Source organism: Poeciliopsis prolifica, unplaced genomic scaffold (genome assembly GCF_027474105.1).
Source record: "Poeciliopsis prolifica strain line A6 unplaced genomic scaffold, Auburn_PproV2 SCAFFOLD003, whole genome shotgun sequence".
Classification (NCBI taxonomy): Eukaryota; Metazoa; Chordata; class Actinopteri; order Cyprinodontiformes; family Poeciliidae; genus Poeciliopsis; species Poeciliopsis prolifica.
The window spans coordinates 6981534-6992468 of record NW_026562378.1 but is presented as its reverse complement, the minus strand read 5'-3'; the positions used below and the strand labels follow the sequence as shown (position 1 = coordinate 6992468).

At 39.8% G+C, this 10935-nt stretch overlaps 2 protein-coding genes across 3 annotated transcripts; one reads left to right on the top strand and one right to left on the bottom strand.

Moving 5' to 3' along the window:
* The first annotated feature begins 46 nt into the window (after positions 1-46).
* tpgs2 (tubulin polyglutamylase complex subunit 2) lies at positions 47-3525 on the top strand. Its single transcript, XM_055027452.1, has 7 exons — positions 47-224; positions 334-413; positions 507-594; positions 1427-1567; positions 1712-1825; positions 1937-2100; positions 2532-3525. Exons 1-7 carry the CDS (start codon positions 143-145, stop codon positions 2748-2750), a joined length of 888 nt encoding a protein of 295 aa, XP_054883427.1. The 5' UTR covers positions 47-142; the 3' UTR covers positions 2751-3525.
* A 944-nt stretch (positions 3526-4469) lies between these two features.
* aqp7 (aquaporin 7) lies at positions 4470-10714 on the bottom strand. 2 transcript variants are annotated; one of them, XM_055027453.1, is made up of 7 exons: positions 10625-10714; positions 8539-8761; positions 5775-5901; positions 5544-5681; positions 5342-5460; positions 4905-5122; positions 4470-4804 (listed from the first exon to the last, which is right to left on the bottom strand). In XM_055027453.1, the coding sequence occupies exons 2-7, from the start codon at positions 8662-8664 to the stop codon at positions 4660-4662; spliced, it is 873 nt and encodes a 290-aa protein (XP_054883428.1). In that variant the 5' UTR covers positions 8665-8761; positions 10625-10714; the 3' UTR covers positions 4470-4659. The 2 variants fall into 2 exon arrangements, with proteins under 2 accessions (XP_054883428.1, XP_054883429.1); XM_055027454.1 differs by lacking the exon at positions 10625-10714 and having other exon boundaries at positions 4913-5122; positions 8539-9020.
* Positions 10715-10935: the final 221 nt, after the last annotated feature.

Below are 10935 nucleotides of genomic sequence, written 5' to 3'. Positions count from 1 at the left end.
GCAAAAACGCGGCGTTCTTATTGGTCAAAATATGTGTCAGGTTTGCTTGTAAACTGCTCTTGTCGCTTCCTATGACTCGATGCAGAAGGAAGGATGCATGGAGGATTTCTGACAAATTTCTGTTAATATTTGTGCAGAAATTATGATAATGGACGACACAAAAGATGCGTTCGTGTTCAAAGGTGTTGCTGAGAGGCTGACCCTCGGAATTACTCGAATACTCGGTTTGTTATCGTCTTATGTGCGTTATTGTTAGCCATTTACGATGAGACTAGCTTGCAAGAAATGTGTTACCTTTTAAACATGTTTTGGTTTTTGTCCATTTTGGTCCAGAAAACATGCCGGGGGTGGTGGATGTGCGCTTCGCAGAGAGAGACCCAGCAGAAAAGAGGACCCTCCTGTCTTGGGAGCAGGTTGAATAAAATTAGCTCCTTTTTGTGCAGCTTCAAGAATTTAGTTGAGCCTTTTGTCATATTTACGCGTAACTCGTTGTATTGTTCCTCTAGAAAAACACGTGTATTTTACCAGAGGATTTGCGAGACTTCTACCTGACCACTGACGGATTCACATTGACCTGGAGCGTTAAACTGGACGGTAGGTGGCCTCCTAGCACAGCGTCGTGATTTTAGCAAATTACCATGTGCTAAAAGGTCATTTATTACAGCTATAAATGCTAATTCCTTATATGTTTATTTATTGTAATTTCAGAAATGACGGTTCCTCAGAAAATTACAGTATTGCATAAAACCAGCAGCTCCTTTGAGCTTCTCAGCATGGATTGCTCTAAAATGTCTTCACAGACATGTGTGATGATTATGACTCGACATGGATAGACTGTAATCTTTCAAATAAAAAAAAAGTTACTTTCGTCTGAAAAGAGCACTTCCTCTTCAAGCAGCAGCCCACTCCTTTTCCTTCTTCGAGTAGGTGCGACAGTTTGTCAGTGGTCCCTCTGGCACCTTGTTCCACCAGACTTCTTCCTTTCACTTAACTTTCTGTTCATATGTCTGGATGCAGTAATGTGTGAACAACCATCTTCTTTGGCAGTGTCTGTTTATGGATTGTCCTCATCATTGACCTTTAGCTTGACAATTGTCAATTCAGCAGTCTTACCAGTGAGTGTATGCCACAATATAAAAAATAAAGAAATTGGGGGTCTTGTGTAATGACATCGTTTTCTGAGAAACAATTCTTTCCCTGTAAATCCATATAATTTTAGCGTGTGATTAATCTACATGAGTTCCCATTTTTAAATGTATTAAGATAAACAAAATGTTCTATGAGTACTTATTTTTGCTCTGCTGATATTTCACCAACTTAATTAGTGAGTTTTTAGATTTATTCAGAGCATATTTAAATTATGTCCACTAAAAACGGCTTTTTAACATTTTTTAATCCGTTCTTCCATGACTGTGTTATCTTTCAGATGAGTGTGTCCCTTTAGGCTGCATGATGATCAACGGCGTGGGCAGGCTGTGCCCGCTGCTTCAGCCCGTATCTGTTTTCTCTCTACCTAACGCTCCCTCACTGGCTGACCTGGACTGGGAGGAGAGCAGCTCAGAAAGTGGTAAAGCTCACCTGACTGATTAACGCACATGCTTCATTCCAACAGCCTCCGCGTGCCACTTTCACTTACATCTATGCTACGTGTGCTTCTTTGCACAGGAAAGTAAGTATTTGTTCAGGATGCATTATTTCCTCTTTTTGTCAGGATTGGAGCGTGCACCACCTGTGCCTCATTTTGATGCCCGGAGTCGTATTTATGAGCTGGATTCCTGCGGCGGGAATGGAAAAGTGTGTCTGGTTTACAAAAACTGCACTCCAGGTGTGTTCACGTTTACACAGTGTCACTTTTATTAATTAGAAACACAGAGAAGACCTAAAGACGTTGAGATTTTCTGTTACATCACGTTAATTTCGCTGTTTTGTTTTTCAGGAGTGGTTGCACAGCACAGTGAAATCTGGTTCCTGGACCGCTCTCTGTGCTGGCATTTTTTGACTGCAACATTTACTGCCTACTACAGACTGATGATAACACACCTGGGCCTACCTGAGTGGCAGTATGCCTACACACCATATGGTCCAAGCCCACAGGCAAAGGTAGATAATGGGAGGATGTAAAAAAAAAATTTTTGTTGTGTCTTGTTTTGCTATTTCTTATCCTCAACTGAAACCAGATATTTACATATATAATAAGCAAAAAAGTGTTCGATGTGGGTCTCTTCAGTCTTGTATTTTCTTTAATCATGGGGAGACGTTCAGCTTTTTTAATGTACTGTTAAAAAAACAACAAAACATTGTAAAAATCTGGAGGACTTCTGACCGTAGTTCTATCTGATTTGGTATTCTTTAGCACAATGGGGTTTTTCTTTATATATATTTTAAAAACACATCTAGCTACTGGTTTAAAACATAAAAAAACAGCGATGGATATTCTTTTATTTTTTAATCCTATGTTCTAATCTTCTAACTCTTTTGTCTCAACTCTGTTTGGAGTATTAAGTATATCTTGTGTTCATGTTTCTCTGCAGCAGTGGGCGTCCCTCTACCAGCCCCTGATTTTCAGCAATGAGGTTAGCCAGACAGATTCAGCTGCAGATGTCTTTCTAAACAAGCTGGATCCCACAAAGGCCTTCAGAGGCAAAGCCAAGGTACCGCCCCCCAAGAAGAAGCAGTCGGCCCAGTCCAACCCTGGAGGCGCTGCTAAAGGGCAAGGGAGCGCAGGAAGACACGTTGGAGCAAAACGGTGAAACCAATCCAATCTAGAGAGAGACGTTTGCTGCTGTGCAGCTTTCATTTTGTCTGTTTCACCACCACATCTTCAAAAGACTGATCTGCTATCACCTGCTTGCTTAAATGCAGGTTTTTGTAACAGAAGAGCATGTTGTGGAGCATGCGTAGTCTATAACCAGAATTTAAATGGCCTTGCCTGTGTTCAGTTTGGTATTTACAAACCAAACTGAACACAGACACATGATGCCGACACCTTGAATGTCGACAGATTAAAAACTTCACCATAAAATGAATCCTTTTGAGCTAACCTTAGGCCAGTCACTGGTTTCAAAGTATATAAAGATTTTGCAAAAACTCTCAGACCACCACTTGTGTTGATTTTCATGCTGTTGCAAAAAAAACTGAGACAAGTATACCACCCATCACCAGCTAAGATTAGAAGTTTAGCTTGAATGCAAAAGGGAATAGAAATGTGTGCAATAACCACTGGAAAACTGCTGCCGTAGTTATTATTATGTATCCATTTTCTAACACCTTGCCCCTAGTGCAGTCGGGAGGGGGGCTGGTGCCTATCCCAAGCTAACGTTCCGTGCGAGAGATTTATTTTATATTGTTTTCTTATTTATAACATATAGAAACTAACATAATAATTAAATGTAACTTATAATGTATACAAGATTGTTATAACTTTAGAAGCAATATGTCAATACTGCTGCAGAAATTATGATTGTCTCCAATGTTTTGAATAAAATGACTAATTATTGCTACACTTTTGTTGTAAATGTCTGTGTAGGTGTTGTGATAGTTGCTCTCAAGGTCGTCATAAAGTGTGTCTCATACCGGCCGATGCCTAATCTGAAAGTCATGTTTCTTTACGGTCGACTGTGAACAAAATTCACAAAAAACTTTCAAAGCTATGAGTTGAAAAGGTATGTAAATTGACACGTAGTCCTTTCTAAATATCCTGTCTGGACACAAGATTTTATACAAGGAAAACAAGACAATAGGTCTAAACATTAAACACAAAATGGTGAAAAGGATAAACTGATTGGCCCCCTTTTATGATTTTGTGTGCATGAGGATGTAAGGACATTTACTCAACCAACAGGCCAGGCCCCAGGAGAAGGTTACTGTCGATGTTATCACTGACGCGGCTGCAGTTTCATGCATTTTTAAACTTCTCAAAGTTTAAAAATGTCTTTGAGCACTGTGACTTTGAATGCCGTGGTTATTTACTCAATGTTGACGAACTAAAGGCATATATTAATATATTGCAGCATTTCAGAGCATCTTTTTCTATCTGTCACAATTAATGTAAAAAAGAAAACCTGATCAGACACCATTAATCAATATTTTCCAGACTTCTAGACTTCTGTGCTTTGAACTGACGGAAATCTATATGAGGGAACTTATTTTAGTCCTTGTGATGCCGCCCTTTGAACACTGTGAGGAGCTGGCTCCTGCTGCTTCTATTTATTTTCAAAAAGTTGTTTATGTCTTGCATACCCTGACATTTCACGAAGGACCCCAGGCCCTGATCACTGCCGTATGATCTTTTGCTTTATAATACTTATGTCTTCCAAGCATGTCAATGCCGCTATTCCCAACAGGAGAGAAGAAACGAATCACAAAATAATTGTTTTTAATTGTCTGTGTGGCAAGAAACGTCGCTATCTTTGTTTTAAGCATGTTAATTCTTTCATAGTTTAAAAAATGGTAAAAACAAGTGAGCAGAAAACTTTGCAAATTGGTTTAATTTTTTTGAAATTATGGACAATGCAGGTATTGTTCAAGTGATTCAGGAAGGTCGTGCAGCATGTTTCAACAGCATCCTCAGATCATCACAGCTGTACAAGCTCTTTGTTGTTTCCATTTTTTCAAGTTTCATGTGGAACAGATGTTTCGCTTCTTCTTTGGAGGGAGAGATTATTCCTCAATGGGATCCTTCGCCAGGTACTCTTCAGAGACGGGTGGGTGGTGCATTTGTACACATACCTTGTAAACCCCTGCTCCCAGCACTGCACCTAGGGGAGTAGCCAGTATAGGGACCCAGAACCAGCTCTTTCCAGCCCTACAAAGACAATGACAGACATATCGGGCTCACCAAAAACAAAGGACAAACTTTATTTTTAAAGTTAGCCGCAGGGTATCTCAAAACATTCTGTGTTTACCTGAATACCTCAAAACCCCAGCCTGCCATTGCAGTGAAGAGCCTAGGTCCAAAGTCTCTGGTGGGGTTGATGGCATAACCACTGTTGCTGCCCAAAGAAATGCCAATGAGGGTCACCAGGAGACCCACAAAGATAGATTCAGCCCCTTTGGCAGCTGGTTTGTTCTTTTCGTCAGATAGAGCCATCAGACACAGCAGCAGTATGGCCGTGCCAAACACCTGGCAAACACACCACAAATAATAATGAGAACACCGCTTTCCACAATATTAAAAATGCAAATGTGCAACAATGCAACACAATGCAAGCAGCAGATTTTAGATTGTGATGGGACAGAAAAAAAATGATACAAGTTTGTAAAACAGTTGAAGAAAGAAAAAGGTATGAACTCAATCAATTTGATTTGTGGTTGTAATTCTTTAGTTAAGTTTCATGGCTACCTGGTCAACAAAGCCACCAAACACAGAGAGGTATGGTGCTGGATAAGTGGCAAAGATCCCAGCCGTGGCTCTTTCTCCAGTAACAGTCAGGTTTCCACCAGAATAAGAAGAAATGGCATCTGTAAGTGAATAACTTTTTATTTGAACCCATCAAAAAGAACAGTAATAGTGCATGCCAAGTGAATAGTATCAGCAGACTTACCATAGTAAATACCATAAACTGTTGCTGCAGCAAGAAACGACCCAATTAGCTGAGCAAAAACGTACAAGGGGAGCCTCTTCCATGGCAGCTGGCCGAAAACACACAATGCGAAGGAGACTGCAGCATTCATATGAGCCCCTGGAAAAGAGGAACAAAAGGGTAACAAGAGTCATGTCTTCTGCATATGAACACCAAAGCCTTTGACGTTATTTAAGGGATCTGATCTCTTACCGGAGACAGTTCCTCCAATATGAACCCCCATTGCAACAGCCAGGCCAAAGCCAACGTTGATGCTGAAGAACGTTCCAAATCCTCCTTTGCCAGTCACAACCTGGGCCACCGAACCCAGACCTAATGTCTGACAATAAAGAAAAAAGGAAAAAGATCAACTTGTGAAAACCTTAACTTTCACAAGTTTAAGTCAAAGTTACGTTTTTCTCAACAAGTTTGAGTGAAAATGTGTAGTGGACCAGAGGATTTTGTTTTTTTTAAATCAAACATTCTCCTCCTGAGATTTATAACTTATTACATTCCCAGATGTTTGGGGAAGGAAGTTTTACCATGTTAACGCTGAATACGTTCTGCTGTTTAGCCAATTTTATTCTGCTTAATACTTTAAAATGTTACCTTTGTTTTAAGTGCCCATCCATCATTAAACAGTAACTACATTCCATCTACTTATAGACAAATCCAATAAAGACTAAAACCCTTTGTACCTTCAAGCATCTCTAGGCGTCTCAAATATCGATCAGGAGATCATTTTCATCTCTTCATGCCCGGGACTCTTACATGTTTGAATAAGAATGAACTCGACTGTCTCCAATCAGTCCAAATGCAGTTGTACAGCTTCTAACAAGCACACAACAGACACAACATATTGCACACATTTTTGTCTCGTTGCAGTGGTTGTTTTGAAATGTCTTTTACAGTGTTAAGCCAACACAAGAATGTCATAAACAACCCAAAAATGGGGGGAATTTCAAGTTACCCCAGCAGTCTAGCAAAACAAAACACAATCCCAATTAAGTGGGTCAAGCAGGTCCCAGAGAGGACCTGCTTGGTTCAGAGGCCACTTCAGTGGCAACTGCAAACTCTGGCAGAAAGTGTCTGGTGAGCAGCCAGACAGGACAGAGAGGGCAGAATCAATCAGTGAAGGAGGTAGATCAGCCTTGACACCGTCAGAGGACTTAGGGATAATAAAGTGGCAGGCCATCCTCAACCCTCTCTGGGAAGCTGGCCATCCCTCCCTTTGAAATGCAGTCACGTGGAATGGAAGGCGGCTTCTGCTTGGCCCTTTTGCTTTAGACGTGATGTTGAGACAGAAGTAAGCCATCCTCCACCGCCTTTTGTGGATCTAGGTGTCTGAAGAGGCAGACTGTTTAAACAAAGTGCTGCTTGTGGTGATAAATGGCATCACCATGGCTGTCAGTTTAGAACAAGGCTGGGGCTTTGGAGACCTTGGAGCCCCTACAACTCTCTTTCTTAAGATGGAAACCACAAGTGCGAAGTTGAAGGAAAATTATGTTCAGGAGGAGACTACGAGGTGAGAAAAGATGCCCCTGAAGCTGCAGGTGCAGCCACAGGTTGAAAGAGAGTGGTTGATGCTCGTGATGAAGGAAGTGAAGCTGGTTTGCTGTAAATGTCAGTCACTGGGGCTGTGGTACCTGGAAAATCTGAAACGGCCATTAATTGGAGTGGATGGATTCGCCGCAGCTAGAGAGTATGTAACAGGGAACTCAATGATGAACATTGCCTTGATTCTTTTGAAAAGAAGCTAGAGACCTTTTTGTTTCACAGAGTTGGATTTTAAGGCTAGTTTTAATGCCAGGCCCAATTAAATAAATATATTTTTTTATTTTTAGGCCTCTGTTTATGTGCTTTTACTTCTTCTCCCTTTTGGTTTTCAAATGTAAAAGTGCTGGCTGTTTTTGCCTCTTTGTCATTCTGTACCTTTGCAGCTTGGTCTCTAGTGCTGTGTTGGCACAAATAAATCTCCAGTATGTGTTGCTCTTGCAAGCCAAGAATGAAAGTAATTTGCTATATTACATCCATAGTTGAATTATGGTGAAAAAGGGTTATGTAATGCCAATAATTAAGCTGGATCAGGAGAATTTTTGCTTCAACTGCTAAAAATTATCAAATAAACCAGTATTCAATAGTTTTATAACAGATGCACCAAAAAGATTTTTTTGTTTTGTTTCTGAGGGGCGGTTTGGTTTATGGGTACAAAATGAAAGTTGCAAGAGACAAAATGTAAATGCCTAGCTACAAAACTGGCTTGAATGACACAAACTGGCCAAGACATGCATGAAACTAGAGTCAAAAGCTTAATGACACTTTTATGTTTGTTTTTTGTTTTGTTTTTTTACATATGAAAAGTGCTGTATAGAGAATCTCTACTTGGTTATTAAATTATGATTCATCATTGTCTCTTCTAAATTTCAACTCTGTGCAACACTGTTCAGAGAGAAAAACGCTGACACTGGCAAACAACAGGACATAGTCAAAGCTGGATTCTCCCTGCAAAATGTGATAAGGGTTTAGGTCAAAGGTGTGTTTTCCTTTGACTTTGTTTGCACCCACTTATTTATCCGCTAGTCACTGTCAAGATTTTCTTTTCTGTTGAGTCTTCCTTCTAGCTTCTCCTAGTGAATTAGGGATTGGATTACTGTGACCTTTTCACAGATAACATGTGCCTTTTGAAACGCTCTCTATGTGGCCAGCAGCTTGACCATTGCTCTCGTGACACAGCATTTCCTGATTCACCCACCGACTCCCACCAATCCCCTCTCAGGACATGTGACATAAAAAAGCTGCTTGTTTGTGTGCATTAGAGAGTCGGGGTAGGTTACCAGGGTGAAGAGCACGGTATTAATAATTAATAATATACGGTTGTCACGTATGCAGGAAAATCATACGTTTTGAATACAAAGGAAAGTTATTGATGAAAGAACACTACAACAGAATAATCAGGATTTCTTTCTGCAATTCTTACCATCATGATATATGTTGAAAGGAATTCAGCAACTCCCACTCGTGAGAATTCATTCAGCCAAGTCTTCGGTCGCCCTATTTCCATTTTGCCCTGCATGGCGACCTCCAGTTCCACTGACCGCCCCATGGCTTTGACTTTCTCTTCTTTGCTTCAGTCTTTTGGTAGAGGTTATAGATTTGGAGGAAAAAAAAAAACACCTTACAGGCCTCGCATCTGCAGACTCCTGTGAAAAATATATAAAGTCTGACGTCAAATGGAGGGGAAAAAAAAAAAAACTAAATCATTTCCTCTTCTCTTCTGCTTCCTTTTTCTCCCACTCTCTCTGTCTGTTTGTGTGTGTCTTTCGGCCTCCCTCTGTCTTACTAACCCATTGGGTTTGTTCCACAATTTATAGCCCTGATCCAACCCCACCTTCTGACGGATTTACTCAAAATCCACCGTCAGATCCTCCAATATGTTTTGGCCAATGAGGAAAATCAATTCGCTGTGCCCAGCACTCCTATGAGAAGGGCATGAAAAACAGAGATACAAGATCTTAACTGAAATCCATTGTGGGCCTTCCCAAGTCAAAGTTCATGTTTTTTGCAGAATTTTCACACATAAGCTCCACTGATCGACAAAATGTCCAGGTGTGAAAAATAAAGCACAAAGTATACATTCCAAAGTATTTCTTCAATGTCACAGATGATCCACACTTTACGACACAAAACAACAAAGTTCACATAATCACGTTAATCATGCGCTAAAAGCCTAACATAAAGAGGAAACGAGATTTAAAGTGAAAACAGCTGATGAAGCCTCAAGTGACATTCTGCCAGCAGAATTTACTATGCTGTTTTTAATGTCTATTTGAATTGCTTCAGTGCCTTATGAATGTCAAATAACTTTTACTCCAGTGCCACCCAGAGGCTGATATTTGAAAGATGGGGTAAAATGCAAAACCAGTCCATTTGTATGGTCCTCTCTATGGGTGGGCAGTTATCGTTTATCACTGGATGGAAGGACGGACAGACAGATGGATGTTCAAAATCTTGACCATAAGATTTTGAACATCTTGATCTGCAAGATGAACATAAATCCTGTAAAATTATTTAACATCCTGTGAAATAATTTTACAGGATGCTTAACATAAGATTTTGAACATCTTTTGTTGAACATCTTCAACATTTCACGTTGAAGAATGTCGTGTGAGAGAAGTATATTCATAATTGACATCCTAACAATATAACAGAATGAGCTGTTGACAAAAAAAGTTACCGACTGTTGAGGGTTAGGGTTTCCTTTCAGTATAGTTAATTCAGCATCAGTATAGTTAATTCAGCATCAGTATAGTTAATTCAGCATCAGTATAGTTAATTCAGCAGTAATTACTTCACGTTTATACGATCACAATAATAACTCTTCACCGTGTAAAAGAAAACTTTTGACAGTTGGTTTGTCGTAAAAAGAAAAGCGCAGGACTGTTGATCGTCTTTTTGTGTGGTGTAACAAAAAATATATATACGTGATAAAAAAATGAATTCAATTGAGTTGAATTGATAACAGATTGTTTCATCATGTAAAACAGATGTTGAATTTCACATTCAAGCTGCTTTATTTGGGGGGCCTTTTGCTAGGCGCCCCAAATTTGACCCCTGGGACAAGTGGAGTAAACAGAATGTTAAGATGCCACAAAGGTCAAGTCCATATCGCCAATTTGGCTAACACTGTGAGGACTGTGGTCCTCACAATACTTGACTATAATGTGTGGGCGACAAGAACATTTGATGAAAAACAAGGCTCGATTTTCTTAACTGAATCTCTATGGATGTTTTGCAATGTACTTTGAAGGCAAAATGAATTAAGATACAACTAATGAGTGTAGCATCTTAATGCTACCCTCAAAACGTTTTTACAATTGAAACACAACAAAAGAAAAAAACACATTACTAGCCGACACACATATATGTTAACGAGACACTCGGAAATTATGTACACTGCGGAAATTATGTACACTGCGGAAATTATGTACACTGCTCTACGTTTTATCGACCGAAGAAAAACAACAACGCGTGCCTACGACTCTTCCAAACACATAAATACTTACAAAAACGAAGTTTTTTTTTTTTTTTTTTTTTTCAAGAAACGAAGTACATAAAGTGCACTCAGAATCTCGGGGACCGTTTACTTTCTCCTAACTGCCATTCTTGTTGACAAGGTTACGGGAGAAATGAGGGTCAAATGTAGCGTGCTGCTAAGAGCGCTCACTCGGTCAGGTTTCTGCAAACGCAACACGACAAAGATCGTTTGTAATACAGATGTCAGAATGTAATGAAATTCCAAAAATGTGCCAATTTTGGCCTAAATTTAGACAGACTGTTTTCTAACTATGAACTTATTTAACAACGTATAAATGCC